The sequence below is a fragment of the Hemitrygon akajei genome, chromosome 9, assembly GCF_048418815.1.
Source record: "Hemitrygon akajei chromosome 9, sHemAka1.3, whole genome shotgun sequence".
Taxonomy (NCBI): Eukaryota; Metazoa; Chordata; class Chondrichthyes; order Myliobatiformes; family Dasyatidae; genus Hemitrygon; species Hemitrygon akajei.
In genome coordinates this window covers 67,639,999-67,662,943 of record NC_133132.1, presented here as the reverse complement: position 1 = coordinate 67,662,943, position 22,945 = coordinate 67,639,999, and the positions used below count along the sequence as shown (strand labels likewise).

Genomic DNA, 22,945 nt, shown 5'->3' with positions numbered 1-22,945 from the left:
GAAGGACAATTCTGTGAATTAAAGTCACTCCCATAACTTAAAGTTTGGAAATGAAAACTATCAACCCCCAAAGACTGTCATGAAACTCGCATTTGCTTTCTTTCAACCTTATATGCTACACACTGTAATAGTATGTGTTCAACTGTTACATAATGATGACAAAGCCTACACACCCCAGAGAAACAAGAGAAAATCTGCAGATGCTGGAAATCCAAGCAACACACACAAAATGCTGGACGAACTCAGCAGGCCAGACATCATCTATTGAAAAAGAGTACAGTTGACGTTTTGGGCTGAGACCCTTCAGCAGGACTGGAGAAAAAAAAGCTGAGGAGTAGATTTAAAAGGTGGGGGGAGGAGAGAGGTGATAGGTGAAACTTGGAGGGGGAAGGATGAAGTAAAGAGCTGGGAAGTAAATTAGTGAAACAGACAGAAGATATTGGAAGAAAGAAAAGGGGAGAGGAGCACAAGATACAGAAACCCCACCCAACAGAGCTTCATTTACAGCTTCCCACATAACACCAGGTATACCAAGATACTTTTCTGCAGCTTCCACAATAATTTTAATTTTCTCAATATGGCTAAATATCAGAGCAGTAGAATTCACCATATCCATTATAAATATCACAAACTTCATTTTATCCACTAGCAAAGTATCTTTAATAAGAGAACTGTGATGCCGATGTATATTCACGGTCTGTTCAGTTTAACTTTTTGCAAGTGCTCTGCATAAGACTCACCTAAATGTACTTTAATCCGTTGAAATACAGCTGCCTTCTACCGCACTTCACATCCTCTATAAGCTCCACTACGTTCTCCTCCACAATTACAACAGTAAAACTTCTCCACGTACTTCATACTGACATTCTCCCTCCACCTGAGTTTCCCACGACATACTGCAGTAACATGCACAAACCCCTGACATTTATAACATGCGTGGAGGCAGAATATAAGCTCATACATTATAACTAACACACCCTAAACCAACTTTATCAGAGAGCTTCACCTCATTAAAATAAATCAGTACAGATAAACTATCCATCTTTTCCCCATTTCTAACTAGTTACAATCTCTTTACCCCCATAACTTTGCCTCCCAATAAATGAGATTTAACCTGTTCTATTGAAATCTCCACCAGAACACCCCAGTACCTCTATTTTCATAAGGTAACATAGATACTGTCTTTGTGCCAAGCAAAGTCTTCAAATGTAATGCCTTCTCCCACTGTTTCTTATCCTTACAATGATTAACACTTTCCCTCCTCTCAAAGTACCAGCACAATCTATATCCTCTATTACAGATTTCAACTCTCTAGTTAATTTAATGGGATTGATAGAAGACTGTTCAGATCAAATTTAAACAATTACTTAAAGTCTTCCTTCCTTCCCCCCCCCCAAATCCCACCTTTCCTCTCCATCACTAGAAATCACTCCAATGTTTCTCTTTCTGTTTTCCAGATCTAGATCCAACTTCATTCCAACCCCCTCCTGCCAATTTGTACTCACTTGAACCCTCCAGTTGTGGTTTCTTTTCCAGATCTTCCCCCTACCTGAACCTAAACTACCTCCCAACATCTCCACACCATTCACAGCCCAGTGCCACCAACTGCCACGACCAAGACAAAATGCAACTCGTTAGGGCTTATTACATGCTGTATCTCAATCAATACACAAAGTCCCCCATCAAATCTGGTTCATTACACAACACTTAATCCAGAATTGCCTTTTCCCTTGTGGGCTTAGCCATAGGCCATCTCATAAGCATTATACAAATTTCCTCTTGGGATCCAGCACCAACCTGATTTTCCAATCTACCTGTGTGATGAAGTCTTGCATGACTATTGCCCTTTATACATAACTTTTCTATCTCTTGTTGTAGTTTCTGTCTCTCATCTTAGTTACTGTTCGAAGCAATGTGTATAGCTCCCATTAGGGTCATTTTACTCTTGTGGTTTCTCAACTCTACCCACGAGGATTCGACATCTTCAGATCTTGTCACCTTTTACTATGGTTGATCGAATTTTGTTTTACCAACGAGCCACCCGAACTCCTCTGCCTACCTGTCCTTTCGATACGATGTGTGTATCCTTTGTTAGTTTATCTGTTTATTTCTCTCCATATATGCTGCCTAACCTGCGGAGTTCCCCTGCTATTTGTGCGCTGAACTGCACAGACACTTTCAACCTCCGGCCGCAGGCGCGAGGGAGGCGCTCCTTCAGCTCCCCGCGAGCCCGTGGGCCCATCTTGCTTCCGGAGGGCTGACCCGGGAAACTTCCCGCACTTCCGGTTTGCAGTGACGTAGGGATTGATGTCACCGGCTCCGGGTCTGTTGATGGTTTAAAGCTCGGCGACGGAGACCGGTATTTAGACCCTGCAATATTCAGTTACCTCTTGCACAGTTTACAGGCGTTGCTTTAACTCTGCTGTCTCTCGATGCGGTTAGTGAACGCTGCAAATCTGCTCCATATGTTTCTGTTCTGTACCGACACATCGAGGCTCTTCTCAACGCGGGGTCAAACACACGTCCAAATCTGACAGAGAATGCAACGACCACCCGTGGGACAAACTGCTCCTGTGTCAAGTTCCCTTTGCAATGTTTCCGCGGCAGGATCATTGTGTAGCGGCGGCTAGTTAAGCAAAAGACAGAGGGCTTGAGAATATTGGGGGATTAAAAAAAATCTAAAGCATTCAAATGTGCATATAGAAGGAGATAATCGGGTAAAAAGTATAGGAGACATTGTAGCAACCTTTGCGGGGTGGCCCAAAATGTAAGTGAGGGTTTTAATGAACAATTCTCGAACCTGTTAATCAAGGAAAAGAGCACTTTAGTTGTAGAAGTTGTGGAGATGAATGATTACGTTTTGGGGCATGCTATGATGAAACGGAGCTGTCCAGCAATTTAAATATATTAGCAGTTTAAATATCATTACATCTCCAGGGCCTAGTGAAATGTATCCCAGACCTCTATGAGAGACTAAGGAGGAAATTACTGGGGCTCTGACAGATTTTTAAGTCTTCACTGGCCATATGTGAAGTGTCAGGTGGCTGGAGGACAGCAAAAGTAGTTTCTTTTTACAGGAATGACAGCAGGGATTAGCTGATAACGACAAACCTACCGTCAGTGACGAGGAGGATTAGGACCAACGTATTTTTGAGAAAGTAGTGATCACTCAAAGCTATTCAGTATGACCTTATTAAGAGTAGAGTCTGTGCCCTGGTGGGTATTGTACACATCCAAGGATCGCTAAAGGTGCAGCACAGGTAGATTGGTGAAGAATGCCTATAGGATACTGGCCATCTTTGGCTAAGCACAGAATACATTTTTAAAACAACATTTTATAACTGCACAAACCAGAGAAAATCTGCAGCTGCTAGAAGTCTGAGCAGCACACACATGGAATGCTGGAGGAACTCAGCAGACCAGGCAGCACCTATGTCGACCTATGTTGACGTTTCGGGCCAAAACCTGAAAAAGCTGAAACTTTATAAGTGCTTTAGGTTAGGCCGCAGCTGGAATACTGTGAGCAGTTCTAGAAGGATGTGATTCCACTACAAAGGATACAAAGGAGATTCACTTGGGTAGGAGAATCAGAATCAGGTTTAATATCACTGGCATATGTTGTGAAACTTGTTCTTTTGTGCTGGCAGTACATTTCAATACATAATAACAATAAGAAGCACAGTGGACTCCAGTTAATCGGGGTAACCACTTATTTGGGACAACACTTTAAGAGCAAAAACTAATTGAGAAAATAGCCGGGATTCCCTTCATTTAATTAGGCCAGAAAATCTGTTGCCAAACAATTTAGAACTAGTGTCAGTTGTGTGCACTTGCATGGCATTAGACACAACACCGTGCTTTGAACAGTTTTTAAATAGTGTCAGTTGCGTGTGTGTGTGTGTTCAAAAAGCAGTGATTTTTGTCATAGATAGTTGTTGAGAAATAAGCAGAAACATAATTCAGAACCGTTTTGCTCACTGTGGTTTCAAGCATTCAGACTTGGAGATGCCAGAAATGGCAGGGAGTGAAAATGAAACAATTTTACTACTTCAACAAGATAGAAACTACGGAGAGTTCGATGGTATCGACAATCATCTTGAATGTTACAGTGAAAATGAAGATTTGGAGAATGCAACTGTTGACAGCATTGTATGAAGACTGTCCATTATCTGCACCAGGTGTCTGCGCTGATTGTGTTGATTTACAGTTAAAAGAGCGCAACGCAGATGAATTCCTCCATGATAAGGTTTAGGAACTGATACACAGTTTTATAAGTACTGCATTAGTGTTGATAGTGTTCTAATTTGTCCTGTATTTCATTTAAGTACATATTTTGGTACTCAGATAGTCTTTTTATAGCTTTTAAACTATTTCCATGAAACTTTGGCTGATTGGGACAGCAGCATCATTGGGCCGAAATGTAGTGGTCACGATATGTCTCTATTAACAAATCCATTGTGTGTGTGTATATGTACACACACACATGATTGGGGTCCTTAATTTTGGATGCCGAATGGAAAAATATAAAATATTAAGGGTCATGTTAGGATACATGTCGAGGTGTTTTCATTAATGTGAGAGTTTCAAATGAGGGAGCATGGCTGCAAGTTAAGGGGCTGGTCACTTAAAACTGAGGTATGTAGAAATCTCTTCTGTCAGAGGGTAGTACATCTCTGGAAATCTGAGACTCATGGAAATTAGATCATAAGATGAATCTAAAGTGGAGTTTGATTAAATTTTTGAAAGATTAGGGGTTAGTGTAAAAAGAATCGGGCACAGAGGAGGAATTGATGCCTGGAATAGATAATCCAAGATCATATTCAATGGGAGAAGAGGTTTGAGGGGCTAAATGGCCTTCTATTTTCTTTGGCTCTTATGAAGTATCAAACTAGAGGGCATAAATATAGAGTAAAGGGTAAGAAGTTCAGAGTGACCGTGAGGGTGGTTGGGATTAGGAACACATTGCCTTCCGGGAACTCTCACGTTTAAGATGCATCTCGGTGAGCAATCAATCAGCGAAACATAGGAAGCTGTGGATTAAATGCATTGAATTAGTACAGATGGGTCAGCGTGGACATGGAGAATCAAAGGGGCATGTAACTGTGAGTCGCACAAACTATGCGACTCTAAAGCCCTGTGCCATTATTTCCTATCTAGTTGCCCTAATTCCTGTTAAACCAAGCTCAACTAACAGAAGTTTCAATTTGTCTGTTCTGGTTCGGACTCCAAGTGAAACCAAAGCCCATTTAAAAAGGAAGTGTATGTTAAAAATATTGTCATTGACTTTTATCTTCACTGCTCTGTGTAGAGTCTGTGTGGCTTGAAAACATGGAATTGTGGAGATGGCTTGCCTTTTCACTATTACATATTCTTTCTTTTTCTCCACAGGTATTCCCTGATGCTGGCATGGCAGACTTTCTAGCTGCACTGTGTGACTCTGATCCTTCGAACCCATTTCCGTTGTGGCAAAATGGTAGCGTTGGACACTGTTTCACTCAGCTGGTTCTCAGCGTGGTGCCACACGCTGCTCTGGCCTTTGCCAGTGCGTGTTACCTCGGCACACCTCGGTACGTCAGTTCCTAATTATTTATCTGTTTCATTGGGATACTGTGTGCTGTAGGCCCTTCCAGCCCTTGGAGCTGCGGCACCCATCAACCCCCGTTTTAACCTCAGCCTAATTCCGGGACAATTTACCTGCTAACGGTACATCTTTGAACTGTGGGAGGAAACTAGAGCACCCAGAGAAAACCCATGCCTTCGACAGGGAGGATATACGGACTCCTTACAGGATTGACATCCGAACTCCCTCACCCCAAGCTGTAATAGTGTGGTGCTAACCGCGATGCTACCGTGGTGCCCCAGAGTTCCCCACATCTGCTTTGATATCGAGGTGCCAACATCCAGAGGGGTGTTAATTCACTGGTCGCATTCAGGGAAGTGGGTGACTGATTCTGAATCTCTTTTTTTTGCTGAAGCCTTTCAGATTATTACAATGCAGACCTTAGTTACATTGATTTGTGAGATACTCAAACCACCCGGTCTGGCACCAACAATCATTCCACAGTCAACCTCACTCAGTTCACTTTTTACCCCTGTTCTGCAGTTTGGTCTGAATGACAACTGAACCTCTTGACCATGTCTGCATGCTTTTATGCATTGAGTTGTGGCCACATGATTGGCTGATTAGATATTTGCGTGAATGAGCAGGTGTACCTAATAAGTTGGCTCAGCTCAAGCTTCTTCTCATCTGGAGCCAGAGGCCTTGAGAGTAGTGACTCCTTGTAAGGGTCAGCTCACAAGCAATGGGCAACTTGGAGTACTGTGCTCAGTTCTGGTCACCTCACTACATAAAGGATGTGGAAACTATAGAAAGGGTGCAGAGCAGATTTACAATGATGATGCCTGGATTGGGGAGCATGCCTTATGAGAATGGGTTGAGTGAACTCTGCCTTTTCCAAGGAGCGACGGAGGATGAGAGGTGACCTGATAGAGGTGTATAAGATGATGAGAGGCATTGATGGTGTAGATAGTCAGAGGCTTTTTTCTCAGGGCTAAAATGGTTAGCATAAGAGGCACAGCTTTGTAGGCCAAAAGGCCTGTATTGTGCTGTAAGTTTTTCTATGTTTCTATGTTTGGCTGTTTAGAAGCTTGCTGAAATATTTCACTGGGATAGAATTAATCATCATCTAGAGGAAAATTAAGGAAAGTTGGCACAGATTTATTTTGGTCAGATTGAGTATAACCAATTTGACTTGTGGTGTACATGATCTTCTGGACGGTTTTTTGATAATGTTCCACAGAATAGGTTTATCAGCAAAGCTGAAGCACATGGCTAAAAAGGGATATTGATAGTGTGGATGCAAGAGTCATTGAAAGTAGCGGGGCAGGATGAGAAAGCAATTCATAAGGCAAATACAGTTCTGGGTTTTAACGATAGTGACAGTATATGTGAACAGGCAAGCCATGTGGAACCTTCATAAAAGACTGGTCTTGCCTCAACTGCAGCATTGCATTCTGTTCACCATATTATAGGAAGCCTGTGAGGATGTTGGATTTATGACTCCACTTACTAGGTAAGGGAGTAAGGTTACAAGGATCAATTTGAGAGGTCTCAATGAGAGGAGGAAAAGATTATCTAAAATCTGATACAAGAACAGAAGATTCTGAGGGGTCTGCACAGAGCAGATGTTCAGAGTCTGTTCCCATTGGCGATCATAGGTAGAAAATATAAGGAGAAGAGAACTAGGAGTGGTGACATGAGGAATCTTTTTATGCGGAGTGTGATTTGAATCGGGAGTGCATTGCCTGCAGAAAAATTACAAGTAGGTTTCATTATGGGCTTCTATAATAATACAGTGTCAATGGAAATACTGTTAATGTTAATGCTACCATTCCAATATTTTTTAGATGTTTAAAAGTTTCAGGAATGAAATTCCAGAGTTTCTGCATTTTTATGCTTTGATCTAGTCACTAACTGACCTCTTTCAATATTTTCTAGTGAAATTCTGAAGTTGACAAATTTTTGCCTCCAAACTGAACTATTTTGACGATCAATCAATTGCATTTCAAAATTATTCAAAACAAATCCACTGCAACATTTCCAAATTTAGTTTGTCTAATGTTAGATTGTCAGCGTACATTATGAGTTTTGCAGTTTCTGCAAATGATGTGAACTTAATAGATCTTAAAGTAAGTTTTTCAGTAGTTGAGTGAATGATGTTCAAAAATTCAAGAAGTCTGAATGGCCTTTTTTTTCCAGGAATGGTGTTTTTTAGTTTTGAGAAATATTTAGAAGTCCCTTTTTTGGCATCACATTTAAATATTTCCAGTTTGATTTCAAAGACTTTTACATTATCAAACGTAATGCTGTCTATTTAATATTTGAGTAATATTGTAAGTATATGCTGATTAGGCATTCTTTGTTTAAATCATTAATTATGGGTTATATGTAAAAAATACATGAATTGCATACCTCATGATGCTAACACGTAATAAGTATGCTCCCTTACTAAAGTGAAAAAAACAAAGTTAGACTTGCATTCCCGTCTCCTTTGTTTTCGAACCAAAACCATTGTAGTTTGCAGAACACTAGGTTTCATAAATGGAATCAAAAGGAAGGGGAGTTCATTTCAGCATACATGGCTGAATTGAAGAAATTGTCTGAGCATTGTCAGTTCAGTAATGGGCTTAATGATGCACTGAGAGATCATTTAGTTCGTGTAATCTTACAAGAAAACATTCAAAAATGACTCCTAACTGAAGCACAACTTACATTTAAAAGAGCAGTTCAAATTGCTGTATCAATGGAAACAGCAGCCAGAGATGCAATTGAGTTGCAGTCAGGAACGAAAGTGAGCACGTATAAAATTGCAGCGTTTAAACAGAAACTGGCCTTGCCAAGCTAGTTGTGTTACCGTTGTTATAGGGACTCACATAGACTAGACCAGTGCAGGTTTAAAGGTGAAATGCAGAAAATGCAACAACGTCATACACATACACAGATCTTGTCGATGAGACAAAAAAAAATGGGAAGAGAAAAAGATAAAATGTCAAGTTGCTGTTTCAAAAAGAGCACTAATCTGCATGTTGTTGATGAAAAATCTGATAATGACGAGAGTGACAGGACTGAGTAGTCTTGAGATTTACAGTGTGACAGCTATCAATAGACAAGCAACATGGCTTACAACAGAAGTGAATGGCAAATTCATTAAAATGGAATTGGGCACTGGTTCAGCTGTTTCAGTTGTTCCACAAAATGAGTTTGAACAGCATGTCAAAGACAGTGAACTGAAGCCTGCAGATATGCAGCTAAGTATTTATACTGGAGAAAAGATGACTCCTGTGGGAATGACATTTGTAACTGTGAAAGGCACTTTGAGCTTGTATGTGGTAAAAACAGGACGGCCAGCATTGTGGGGTTGTAATTGTCTGAGACAACTACCATTTGTCTGTGACATCCCATGTAACAGAATCAACTAAGAGTGAATTAAGAAATGTACAGATGATGCCACAACTGCTTCAGTGCTATACACCATGAACCGTTGTTCAACAGAGGGCAGACAGGTGTTGGTGCCAACCTTTGTGCCTCTTGTTGGAAAGTATATTGGACCAAGAAAGGACTGTGCTGCTCAGAGGAATCATGAAAGTGACAAATGAATGGTCTGACTACAACAGTTTTTGTCGGCTACAATTCTGAGAAAGCTCCTGATATGTTAATCAGGAAGTTATGTGCAAAATGTGCTTGGTTTAAGCTGGAAAAGAGTTCAAGGCATTTCGGGAAAGTTGCAAGTATTAGGCTTTTGTGAGTATAAAGGTGCAGAATCTACTCTGTGTTATTGCACAAAGTTCAAGGGGGAGACAAAAACCTGCAAAGACCAAAACCCAGCTGGATGAATGGAAGGCCAGAAAGGAAAGGAGTCAGTGCAGATACAAAAACAGAGGATTCATCAGATAATGCTGTGGAGCAACAGAAGGATATACCATGTGGTGGATGTGTCTGTCATAGTTGCATTATATCTTATACTGTATATAAGTTAAGATGCCTTCTATATTGAGTTGCAGCTCATAGCTAAGCAGGGAGGGGTGTTGTGTATTTAATATTTCAGTAATATTTGAGTAATATTTTAAAAATGTTGACTCAGCATTCTTTGTTTAAATCAGTCACTGCACATTATATGTAAAAATACATTAATTGCATACATTCTGACACTATCACATGATAAATGGGCGTCTCAGTTAAAGTTTAAAAAAATGAAGTCAGTCTTGTATTCTCAGCTCTTTTATTTTCCTTGTGATTAGTTTTATGTTTTGGAGTTACAAACATAACACATATCAAGTGCTTTGCCAGGTCCCTGTAATCTGGTGTTCAAGTTATTTAAATATGAGGAGAAATATGCTTAAGAGAATCAATCAAACATCTACAGATCCACACATTATATATTTTTTTATTCAATGAAACAGATGAATTTCATCCAAACATTCAACAAATCGTTTAAAGACAGAACCTATACCAAGCTGATGAACATTGCTGTAGATAAGTAAATTTTGAATTTTTTTTCAAGGCACACCCAGAAATGAAATGGTTGCAATCTTTATTGTTTATTCCGTTTCCTTCAGGGCAGCTTTGGAACACGAAGCCTCCTCGTGTACCATACAATGAAAGCCTATCAGTGGATGTCCGACGTATTTTGCAAACGGATTGAAAAAACTGCCACATTATTGATAGGTCCACCATCAGTTGTCACGGACTGTGCACCCAGTGTTCACTCACAAATAACAGAATAAAATATATAAGCAGAGTGAAGCCAATGCCAACTGGCTCAATCATTTATTATCCAAATACTGACGTATACACCAGGTCTGTGAGGATTTCAAAATGTATCATCCAGCATTATTTGTTCTCGCGACTGTCCAGCTGATGCCAGGACAGTGTGAGACATTCTCCTGTGAAAAGATCCCACTGCCTGTGGGATGTAAAAAGTCATGTGCTGCTTCACTGGGATGCAAAGATAATCATTATGTATCTTTTTATTACAGGTGGGTTTTAAAGAATCAAGAGGTGGTACTGCATGCTGCTTGCCAACAAAATTTTTGTGTGTGCCATCTTGGGCATGCATGCCATAGCTTTGCTTTCCCTGTTTTCTCTCTCAAATGTTAAAAGCATGACAGTTTTCACTTCAGCTACATCTTGGAGTTGCAGTTTGAATATTCTCATCATACTCTTCTGAAACCTCTTAACTATTCATTTATTCAAACTGTTTTGAGAGTAGAAGGTGTTATGCTTCTGAGTGAAAACAACAGTTGTGACATCACATGTAGTGAGCAAAAATCTGGTCACATTTGCTTCTGAATTATCAATCTTACAAATGGGTAGTAATTTGACTGGTGTGCAAAGTGATTGTTTTTGTCAGATTGGAGCTGAGTTAAATTTTTGGAGTAATATTCAATAACAGTTGCTTCAAAATAGAAATGTTCGATGATGGCACAATATCCCAAATGAGAAACTTAGCATTAGCTTCCTAAGTACCAATACCTCTTGGTTTGATTAAAGCATAAAAGTAATTTTAAATCTTCTAAACTTGACTCTTTTTTGGCAGATCTCGCTGGCACAGTTTCTCATGGAGTTGGGAATGCAGGATTATCATTTCTTTCATTATGTCGGCTCTTTTCCTTATCGATGCGGTGGCAGTCAACTTTCTTCCCAACATGAATACTCTGTGGCTCGAGCTGTTGGTGGATTCTTTTGCTGTGGTAGCCTGGCTTGTTCATGGGCTGGCAATGACAGCTCTCAGCAGATCACAGTATCGACGTTCGTTGGGTCCAGTAGGACTGATGTTCTTTGCTGTCCTGCCTGCCCCTGCATCAATTATCATTCTAGTAGCTGACTGTCAAAATGGAAAAGTCACAAATTCAGAATACCTCTCAAGCTGGGTGAGATTCATTTTGATCAGTGCAGAATTAAGTTTGCTTCTTGTATACATAGTAGTGCTTGTCGTCTCGCACTTTAGAAGAGATGGGCAGGATTCTGAACGAGAGCCCCTGTTGCAGGGTGTGAGTACCAGATCTGAGGAACAGATTGCAATTGAGGAGGGGCCAAATTGGATCTCTTGCCTCTTCTACTTCTGGATGAACCCCCTCATGAAGCGAGGGTACAATCATCAGCTTGTCCAGCCCAACAATGTCTACCAGCTTCCACCAAAACTTCGCACTGAAACTATTGAAGAACTTTTTCAGAAGTGCTGGCAGAAGTGTGCATTCATAGCATCAATGAAACACTCTGAACAAATACCTCAACCGGATAGGACCCAGAGCCCCCACAGAAATTCAGGGAGTGATCAAAGACAATTTGGGGCGACTCAGGAAAAGACCACACTTGCTAGCAAAGACCTGGAAGTCCATCTGTTGTCGGTCTTGCACAAAGCCTTTGGATTTCGTTATTACTCCCTGGGCATATTAAAATTTATAGGCAACATGCTGGGTTTTGCAGGACCTCTGCTTTTAAATCTGCTGGTTAATTTCATGGAGTCTGGTACTGAGCAAATGTCAAAGGGCATCTGGTACACGTTAGGACTGTTTCTGAGCACCTTTGTAGGTGCCATCATCGTCAACCAATTCAACTATCAAGTCATGATGGTTGGCATGTCAGTTCGAGCAGCTGTCATCTCTGCCATTTATCGCAAAGCCCTACGTGTCAATGCTACTACTCTGTCCAGGTTTTCTGTGGGAGAGATTGTCAGCTTCATGAGCACTGACACAGACCGGATAGTGAATTTCTTTCCCAGCTTTCACGAGGTGTGGAGCTTACCGTTTCAGTTTAGTATCACTCTGTACCTTCTGTACCAGCAGGTTGGTGTGGCATTCCTAGGGGGCCTTATTGTAGGGTTGCTGCTGGTACCATTAAACAAGGTCATTGCCAACATCATAATGGAGAATAACAAGAAAATGCTCGGACACAAGGATTCCAGAGTCATGGTAAGCATTACATAAACTATTGATCTCAGAAACTCGTGGTTTATTCTTAATCCAATTCTCCTTCCATCCGCCTTCTTCCAATTGTTTCAGCCCTTCCTTTTTTCTGTTTTCCTTCACGTTTATCCTACTTCCATGTGTGCAGTTTGGCTGAACTGCTCCTTGTGGTAGCTCATTTTCTCCACTTTATTTTCTCTATTTTTGGCTGTTTTATGAGCATTTTCTCACAATATATGAAAACTGCAGAAAGCTGTCGGGTGAGCCAAAGAGATCAGTGGCTACAGTCTCGTCACTGTATCCAGGAAATATCATTGCAGAAGCTAGTCACCCAGTAAATTGCCTTTTCCGAAAACCCCCTTATGGAAAGCACTATAGGGCTATTAAAAGAAAACAAAACTTTTCATCATGATAAAGATTTCTTCCCCCAGGCAGTTAATCTGATCAGCCATCTAGTTAACCCCCCCCCCATCCCCCCTCTGTCTATTACCCCAGACACTGAAATGCATTGTAAACAGTTTAAACTGCTTTCTCTAATGCTGTTTACTTTCTAAGTACATGCTGGTATTTATGTATTTATACAAATTTTATTCCATATCTGTACTTCAACTTTATTTTTATATAATTCGTTAATATTCAATATAATTCTTTATCCTGTGGATTTAATGTTTTTTTTGCATAACACACCACACATCACAACAAGTTCCTAACACATGTGAATGTATATGGCAATTAAAGTTGACCCTTGATAAACTTTCCAGTTTTTATGTCCTTGTAAGCTCATATTGGGAACCTTAACCCTCCTATCCTGGTGTTATTCAGTGCAGAAGGGAAATCCATTGATTCTGATGTACTTTAAAATGACTTGTCTGAATGGCCCAACCAGACTGTAAGCAGATATCCCGATGTATTTCTGTGAATTCACTTTTTAACAGCCTCCACTTTCCATCTGCCAAAATTCAATGGTTTGCATTTACCATGGTTGAAATTAATCTGTCTATTACACATTTGTTCTGCTCTTGTTTATTACACCCTTCCCGTGTTGATTTTACTTGGTATCACTAATTGTGAAATTATCCTCCAGCTTCACAGTTCATTTAAACAGGAAACAAAATGATCCCACCATCAATTTTCTATTTCCTATTATTCAGACGCATATTTAACCCATATCGTGGGCAGACAGCTTGCTTTTTGACTACTTTTTCACTGACTGTAGGTACCAGATATTCAAATCTTTAATTTAGTACCTTTATCAAGGCCTTGATGGAATTTCAAGTCCAACAACTAGTTCATATGAAATAATTTTACCCTGCTGGTCACCCTGATGTGAATTCCTCTTTGTGAATAGTATCACGGATAGTGAACTTTCATGAGACAATTATTCATCTGGACTTACCAACTGTGGTTAGAAATGCTCTCTCCTAGAGAACTCCTGCAAGTACAGATGCAAGATTTTGTAGGGTTCCTGTATGCTCCCTTTAAGTACAAATGCACATCTCTAGAAGCTCCACATAAATAGAAAAACATGTTCCTGGAGTTTCACTGTACAGATGTACCCTCTTGGACATTCACTGGAATACAAATAAATGATCCCCAACACTACTGTAGGTATGGTACATACTGCTCAAGGCTGCTTAAAGGTCTGATACATGCTGCTGGAGGATCTCTGCAGATACAATCAGGTACACTTCCAAAGACTGCCTGCATACAGAAGCAAGGTGCTAGAAACCCTTGGATTTGCAGCTTTCTTGCTGGCCTCCTGTTGCTGTAGTGACATGTGACCAGAAGGTCCCCAAAGGTCCAGGTGCATGCCGTGAGATCAGGAGTAGGAGCAGAATTAGGCCATTTCACTCATCAAATCTACTCCTCCATTCAATCGTGTATGATATTTTTTTCCAACCTTATTCTCCCTCCTACCCTTAACGCTTAACAATCAAAAACCTTTCAATCTCTGCCTTAAGCACACCCATGGAGGCATCTTGATGATATAGGTGTATATTCCTAGAGGTTCTTGCTCCTGAAGGCATTCTGCAAGTACACGTTACTGCTCAAGGAGATTCCCAGTAGGGATGTGTGGCCCTGTGCATACCATAAACAAGGAAGCTGGTCCTTATTTACCGTCTGCAGACATCCCTCAGCTGATGAAGAATTCCTCCATACCTTGGAAACATTTTGTCTTCAGGTGGTTGGAGCTTTATTATCCATCATCAGGATTGGTGTTGGCACCTCAAAATTCAGCATACCCACAGTCTATGGTCATGAGCTAAGGTGCTGACCTGACAATGCTGTGCATTCTTGCTGCATCTAATTATGGACAGAGATGGCTGGTGATGACAGAACTCAGCATATATTCAGCTGAGTAAAGGCTGAAGCATTTAGTAAAAGTGCCTTTGTCTAATCCATTCTCGCTTTCTCCTGAGGCCCCATGATCACGATCTTCAGATAATTTGATTCACTCCCATGATATGAAGAAACAGCTGAGGACACTGTAGGCCAGAAAGCCTGTTAGCCCTGTGCAACATCTTGCGAGTGAAGCTGAATTCTTGTATTCCAAAATTGTTCTGTTGTGCTGTCAGAGCTTCAGCTCTGCATGTATCTATACATATATACAGAACAACAAGAATGAACTCAATGGCTTCAATCTTTGCAGTTTTTTAATTGGAGGGTCAAAGGAACCAGCAGAAAGAATAAAGTAGCTTTCAGTAGATGAATATAAAAGATTCTTCATGCCTTTCTCTGTTGATTTTGAAGGGCACACCCGATTCCCTGCTTTACCCACTGATTGATTGGACTGAATCCCATTTCTTGGATCACATGCTAATTTTTGTCCTTGATTTCCCAGCTGATGACTGAGGCTCTGTTCGGAATGCGGGTAATAAAGTTCTACACTTGGGAGGATCACTTTATCGGAAAGGTTGATGGTTTTAGGAAGAAGGAGCTGCACCATCTCAGAATCATTAAGTATCTTGATGCAGTTTGTGTTTACATGTGGGCAGCTCTTCCCGTTGTGATTTCCATAGTTACCTTTGTCACCTACACCCTGATGGGACACCAGCTTACTGCAGCCAAGGTCAGTCACTTATCTTTGAAAGTAGCCCAGATCTGTTTCTTCCCTCTTTCCGGTTAAAGTGATTGTTTTTTGTTTCTTGTTTCATGTCCTGAGATACAGTGAAAGACTCTTTTGCATGCCATCTCTGCAAATCATTTCATCACATCAGTACTTTGAGGTTGTACAAGGGAAGACAATAACTGAACACGGATTGCAGTAAAACAGTCACAGCGAAGCTGCAGTGCAGGCAGATAATGGGTGCAAGGCAATGACGAGTTAGATTGTGGCATTACGAGTATCTTATTGTATAGGATCTTCATAAGTCACAGCATTGAGTATAAAAGCTGAGAGTGATGGTGCAATTGTACAGGTTGACGGTGAGGCTGCAGTAGGAATACTGTGTTCAGTTTTGCTCACCCTGCTATAGGAAAGATGTTATTTAACTGGAAACAGTGCAGGAGAGATTTACAAGGATGCTGCCAAAACTTAATGGATGGAGTTGCAGGGAGAGATTTAACGGCTAGAACTTTTCTTGGAGACTAAGAGGTGTTTAAGATAAATGAGGGGGAATGCTGTTGCTTTCTTCTGTTGTTTACATGATATTTTTCTCTTTCTCTGCGCATTGTGTACTGTATTGGTCTTTTTAATTGATTTCTGGGGTTTCTTGTTTTGTGACTGCCTGTAAGCAGACAAATCTCAAGGTTGTATAATTTATATATATTTTGATAATAAAGGTACTTTGAATGTCTGAATCTTTTGACAGAGTGAATACATCTAGTCTTTTTCCCCAGCACTAGGGAATCAACAACTAGAAGGCACAGATTTAAGGTGAGAGGGGAAAAATTTAATAGGAACTTGAGGGACAACTTTTTTTTACAAAAAGCATGGTTTATGTGTGGAATGATCTGCCAGAGGAAGTTATTGGGACAAATATAATAAAGACTTTTAGAAGGATAGGTATATGGATTAGAAAGATTTAAAATGTCAAATATTGGCAAATGGGACTAGCTTGAATGGAGTTGTCTTGGTTAGCATGGGCCAGCTAGTCCATACGGCTTGTTTCCAAGCTGTATGTCTTTATAAAATTAGAGGGAGAGTGGGATGAAGAGTTAAAGTGGGAGATACTAAGAAGTCTAGGGCCACTCATGTGGAGTGGATAAAGGTGCTCTACCATGCAATCACCCATTATGTATCAGTTTTCCAGTGTAGCAAAGAGCATCAAATGTAAAAAGACTAGATTGGAAGATGTGCAAATGAATTACTACTTACTTGAAACCTGGACCCTTAGAGGATGGGAAAGGGTGAGGTCAAACAGTAGATGTTGCACCTCCAAGAGACGCATGGAAAAATGCAGTTAAAGTGGTTTATGGAGATGACAGAGTGGTCCAGAGAGGGAACAGTCCCTTCAAAATGGAGAAAAGGGAGAGGAAGGGAAGAGTCTGACAGTGAAATCTTGCTCAAAGTTGTGAAAATTTTTCTCTCTCTCAGCATGTTACTCTCCCTATCCCATTCTTTTTCCTGTGACCCCCACCCCACACATCTTTTCACAGTGCCCTCTCATTCTCTGTCCATGTTAACCGTCCACAACCACTCTTCCTCATCGCCCCTACCATCCAATCCATCTCTCCCTACCCAATAATTCTTTCACCCACTTAAAAGCCCATCTCATCTGTCTACGATATATTCTTCCCCATTCTATTGCCCATTACAGTTTTCTTTCCTATGACATGCCCCCCTTTCCTTTTTGCAGGTGTTTACAGCCTTGGCTTTGGTGGGAATGCTAATTATGCCCCTAAATAACTTCCCCTGGGTCCTGAATGGGATATTACAGGCAAAGGTCTCCTTGGATCGGATCCAGCGTTTCCTGCTGTTCTTTGACCAGGATCTCAGCACCTACTATACAGCAGGTAAATAATTTCCAATTCTGAATCCAATTTGTGGTATAATATCTTTCCAGCTATACTTGCCAGGCACTTTGCCACAAGCAAATTTTTGAATGGACTTAATTGCATCCTCTCATTTTCCTTGAAAATTTTCCAAAATAATCTGAATTAACTTTTTTATTATGTTGTGTATGGTGATAAAATCCTAAACACTGGAACTTTGTGCTTGTTGCAGGCAGACCTGAAGATCCTAACTCAGCAGTTGAGCTGCATAATGCTTCCTTCTCCTGGAAACCCAGTGAAATTTCTGAAGATCAAAGTTATGGTAAACATGAGACTGAGCAAGATGGTAGCCTGAAGCTCTTGAATCTGAATCTGATGTTGAGAAAGGTCAGTTCATTCTCTAAAAAATATTATTTTATGTCTGTAAAGAAAGGATTAATCACATAATCTTAAACTTACTCATATTATACTACTCCTCTTTTATTTAAAAGTTTGTTTTATGTTCACCCCAATCTTTGTTTAAGGGTTCTGTTTGTCCCCCCACTACACTTTTCCTCTTTTATGCTTCTTCTGTCACAAATGTAGTTTCTTCAGCAACCTGGCCCTTTGGATGTTTCACCTTCTCCTTTATCTGTGCTGCCAGCAAAATGGTATTTACCCCAGCCTAAATTATTAACTTGACTTTCAAACCCTGCAAGCTTTAAACATAATTCTTCAGTGCATCTTTATCACTCAAATTATGGTGGTCTTAACTGAACGCCATGCTTTACTTCCAGACCTTGTACTATTTGAATAGAATAATTGTTTCCCTCACCACCGATCACCCCTCACATGGATTCACCCACCTTTTATATTGGCCATTTCCCCTCTTTCTTTCCAGTCCTTACCTCTGTCTGTTGGGGTGATGTCCCTGCTGCAGCAAAGCAGACAGAAAAACATCATCATCCCATATGAGGTTGGAGTTTCAGAGAAACTCAGAAGGATTTTCAAAAGACACCAAATTCCGCACCACCAGGTTCAGGAACAGTTATTACCCCTCAACCATTAGGCTCTTGAACCGGAGGGAATAACTTCACTCCACTTTGAATTTTGAACTTCATAAGGAAAGCATCAGACGAGTAAAAGGGATATGATAATTTAGCAGATATCCTCAACATTATTTAAAACAATTTGGGTTAATGAAAAGGACATTGTTTTTGACTGCTGGTGGTTTTGAAGATGCCACTGATAAAAATGTAAAGGAAGAACTAATAAATGTAATATATTCAGATTTTCGTAAGTGACCCTTTCTATCTCTGATCCCTGATGAAGACTGACTCATTGACCTCCGGATTCCTCTTCCTGAAGTCAATAATCAGCTCCTTGGTCTTGCTGACATTGGGTGAGAGGTTGTTGTTATGATATCACTCAGGTAGATTTTCAGTCTCCCTCCTTAATGCTGATTCACCACTATCTTTGTTACGGTCAAAGGCAGTGGTGTCGTCAGTAAACCTGAATATGGCATTGGAGCCTCACAGTCATAAGTATAAAGTGAGTAGAGCAAGAGACCAGGCTCACGGTCTTGTGGTTCACCTGTGCTGATGGAGGTCGTGGAGGACATTTTGATGCTAATCTGAACTGACTGGGGTCTGCAGGTGAGGAAATCAAGGATCCAGTTGCACAAGGAGGTTTTGAGGCCTAAGTTTTGGAACTTATTGAATGTTTTTGAGGGAAGGGATAGGTTTGAATGTCATGCTATAGTCAATGAAGAGCATCCTGTTGTATGCATCTTCACTGTCTAAATGTTCCAGAGTTGAGCGAAGAGTCAATGAAGTGGCATCTGCTGTTGACATGTTGTGACAGTAGACAATCGGAGCTGATCCAAATCACTTCACAGGCAGGAGCTGGTATGTTTCATCACTATCGTCTCAAGACGCTTCATCACAGTGGATGAAAGTGCTACTGGACGATAGTCATTGAGGCAGGTTGCCATGTTCTTTTTAGGCACTGGTGTAATTGAAGCCTCTTGAATAAGGTGTGTACCTCAGACTCTCAAAACGAGAAGCTAAGAATATCAGTGAACACTCCAGCCTGTTGATCAGCACAAGTCTTTAGTACTCAGCCAGGTACCCGGTCTGGGCTGAATGCTTTCCATGAGTTCACCCTCCTGAAGGATGCTCCCATGTCTGCCTCAGAGAGTGAAATCACAGGGTCATCATGAAGAAGTTCGTAAAGGTGCCTGCATGTTTGATTGTCAAAGCAAGAATAAATGGCATTGAGCTCATCTGAGAGTGAGGCCTTGTTGTCACTTATGTTGCTTAGTTTCACTTTGTAGGAGATGATCGCATTTAAGCTCTGCCACAGCTGTCGAGCATACTTCAGTGATTCAAGTTTGGTCTGGAATTGCCACTTCACATACGAGATGGCTTTCCTGAGGTTGTACCTGGACCCCTTGTATTTTCTTGGTTGCCAGACCTGAATGTCACTGATCTGGCCATCAGCTGATAGCGAATCTTAGGGTTCATCCAGGGCTTCTGGTTGGGGAAGACGGAATGATTTTTTTGGGGATACACTCGTTTATGACTGTTTTTATAAAGTCACTGACGACCATGGCGTATTCGTTCAGATCCTCTGATGAGTTCTTGAACACGACCCATTTCAGCAACTTGAAGCAAACCCGTAGTCACTCCGCTGCCACCCACAACCACCTCTTTGTTGCCCTTACCTCTGGAGTCTTGCTTCTCGGCCTCTGCCTGTGTGCAGGTAGGAGGAGGACAGCCAGGTGATCAAATTTACCAAAATACGGTCCTAATTGTAGTATAACAGTGGTCGAGTATGTTAGAACCCCTTGTGCTGCGGGTGAAATGTTGCGCTGTATGTGATGCTGTTGCTCACTGGTCTGGTTTCCTTTCCTGCTTTTATACAGTGTGTATATTCAGGTTATTTATACCTCCCTCCACCTTTAACAGTGGAATTTTGGACAATGACAGCCAATGATTCCTCTATTTCCATAGCAACCTCTTTTACTGCTCTGGCATACAATTATCACTGGCCCAAGGGATATGTCCCATTCATCTCTATAGTTTCTTTTTGCAATGTTAATTTTCTTTAATTCCTTTTTCTCATTAGACTTTTGCTTCCCTAGCATTTCTGAAGTGTTATCTATATTCTTTTTCATGAAGGCAGAAACAATGTTTTTTTCTAAAATGCGTTGCCATTTTCCTGTTCAGCAACATAACTTTCTGTTTTCCTCATGTCATGACTTGTATCTGTCTTTATTAAACCACTCAAAAAATTGTGTTTGCTTTTACAGTTGATTTTCATCTTTCCTCCGACTTTACTGTCACGCATTACTTTTGCTTTCTTAATCTTTTTTTTTGTTTTGCTGCTTTCTAAGCTACTCCCCATTCTTAAATTTGCTACTTTTTCTGGCTAATTTATGTAACTTCTCTTTTTGGTTCTTATACTCTACCTAACTTTTGTTAGTCATTGTTATGTGCTTTTGCTGTTGCATTTTTGCACCAGAAAGCAACATATGATGTTTGCCCTTACTTCATTATCATTCCTGTCAATGAAGCACTCAGAATATTATAGTCAACTCATGTCCCATGCCTCTGTTGTTTCCTTTGTTTAGAACATGGAGCAATACAGTCAGGAACAGGGCCTTCGGCCCACAACGTCTGTGCCAAACACAGTGTTAAATCTCTTCTGTCTGCCTGCACTTGATCTCTTTGCCTCCATTCCTGTATGTTTGTGTGTCTGTCTAAAACCCTCTTAAATGCCACTATCATTTACTTTCACTCCTGCCCCTGGGATTCAGGCATTTACCACTGTGTGTAAAAAAAAACACACTCAACTCCTCTCACCTTAAATCAATATATCTAGTATTTGCCTTTCTACCCTGGGAAAAATTTCTACTACCCTACTTATGCTTGTCATAAATCTATAAACTATCTTTGTCATGATCTTACTGTGTTGGGACAAGTTTGGTGGGATTTCTGATGACTTTCTGCTCTTCACTGCACTCTCAAATGGATAAATTCACCACACTTACAGATTTTGCTTCCGTCTGTCTGCAGGGGCAACTGATTGGAATTGTTGGAAAGGTGGGCTGTGGCAAGAGTACTCTGTTAGCAGCAGTAATGGGAGAACTCAACAGGTAATGCACAAGTGTATAGAAATTGCAAGAATGGGACAAGTATTTAACCCATTTTTGATTTAAGGATGCTTTTTCTGTAACCACTTTCTCCCCCATCTTCCTTTCAATTTAATTATTAGCGTTCACTTAGTTACTTTGTCAGCAATCAAGAGCCAGTTAGTCTCATGTCTTTGTAAAGTTCCCTTGCCTCAATCTCTTATATTTGTTCTTGATCCTCCTGCCTAACCTTTTGGTTTTGTAGATCAGAACTTCCATTCACAATTTACTGAAGTATCTTCCAGGGAATCTGGCTGAGAAGGAGAAATGTGTCTTTTTTTTCGGAAAGGCCTTCTTTTGAGTGCAGTTCAGTTCCTTTCTACGACCACGTTGCTGTGGAAAGATGCTAAGTACAATGTAGAGAGGAGAGTTATCCTCCCACTGCTACACTGCCAGTTCAAAATTGTTTCCAGTGGTGCTAATGAGAGCTGCTAATTCAGTGTCAGTTCTTACTGTTGTTGGGAGTTCAGAGTATGACTTGTGCTCCCTCAGATGTGAGTTATTAAAGGAGATTGAACATACAGTGTATTGTTAGGGAGCTCAGCATCCTTGCCAACTTGAGGGATATCTTGGCTCTGCACATTCATCAAGTTTGAGAAGATAGGTTGGTTCACATGCTGAAAATTCTGTCATTGAAGAGTTAGAATATTACTGGGTAAATGCCCTCAGTGGCCACTTTATTAAGTACATTTGCTCATACATGTAATTCTCTAATCAGCCAATCATGTGGCAGCATCTCAGTGCATAAAAGCACACATACATGGTCAACAGGTATAGTTGTTGGTCAGGCCAAACTTCAGAATGGGGAAGAAATGTGATCCAAGTAACTTTGACTGTGGGATGATTGTTCTGCCATTTGGGGGAGGTATTTGTGTTGGTAAAAATGCCTTATTAATGAGAGGGGCCAGAGGAGAAAGGCCAGACTGGTTTAAGCTGACAGGAAGATGACAGTAACTCAGAAAGCTGCATGTTACAACAGCCTCTCTGAATGCAAAACACATCGAACCTTGAAGTGGATGGGCTTCAGCAGCTGAAGATCACACCAGGTTGCACTCCTGTACTGAATAAAGTGGTCACTGAGTGTACACTGCAGTTCTCGACCCTTTGTCCAGCAAAGGATATCCTAACATTGGAGGCAGTCCAAAGGAGATTGACCAGGCTGATTCCTGGGATAAACTGTTTGGTCCAGTACACCTGAAAGTTTGGAAGATTGGGGGGTGGGGGGGGGGGGGGTTATTCAAACATAGAAGATCATAAGGAAACTTCTCAGGATAGATGTTGGGAATTTTTCTGTAGTGGGTGAGTCTCAAACAAGGGGGTGTAACTATAAGATTGGAGGCCAGACATTTGAAACTGACATTTGCTGAAATT

The 22,945-nt window shown here is 40.8% G+C and overlaps 1 protein-coding gene across 4 annotated transcripts in view; it reads left to right on the top strand.

Annotated features, from left to right (window-relative positions):
- Positions 1 to 22,945, top strand: part of abcc10 (ATP-binding cassette, sub-family C (CFTR/MRP), member 10) — a 102,045-nt gene that overhangs the window by 2,879 nt on the left and 76,221 nt on the right. Inside the window, exons 1-7 of one of the 4 annotated variants that reach the window (XM_073056215.1) lie at positions 2,293 to 2,359; positions 5,389 to 5,567; positions 11,097 to 12,471; positions 15,308 to 15,535; positions 17,265 to 17,421; positions 17,633 to 17,787; positions 21,459 to 21,538. In XM_073056215.1, the coding sequence (XP_072912316.1) occupies positions 5,407 to 5,567; positions 11,097 to 12,471; positions 15,308 to 15,535; positions 17,265 to 17,421; positions 17,633 to 17,787; positions 21,459 to 21,538 (2,156 nt within the window). In that variant the 5' untranslated portion in view covers positions 2,293 to 2,359; positions 5,389 to 5,406. Of the gene's footprint in view, positions 1 to 2,292; positions 2,438 to 4,030; positions 4,247 to 5,388; positions 5,568 to 11,096; positions 12,472 to 15,307; positions 15,536 to 17,264; positions 17,422 to 17,632; positions 17,788 to 21,458; positions 21,539 to 22,945 lie in introns of those variants that run through there. The other 3 variants (XM_073056214.1, XM_073056212.1, XM_073056216.1) reach the window with 3 other exon arrangements.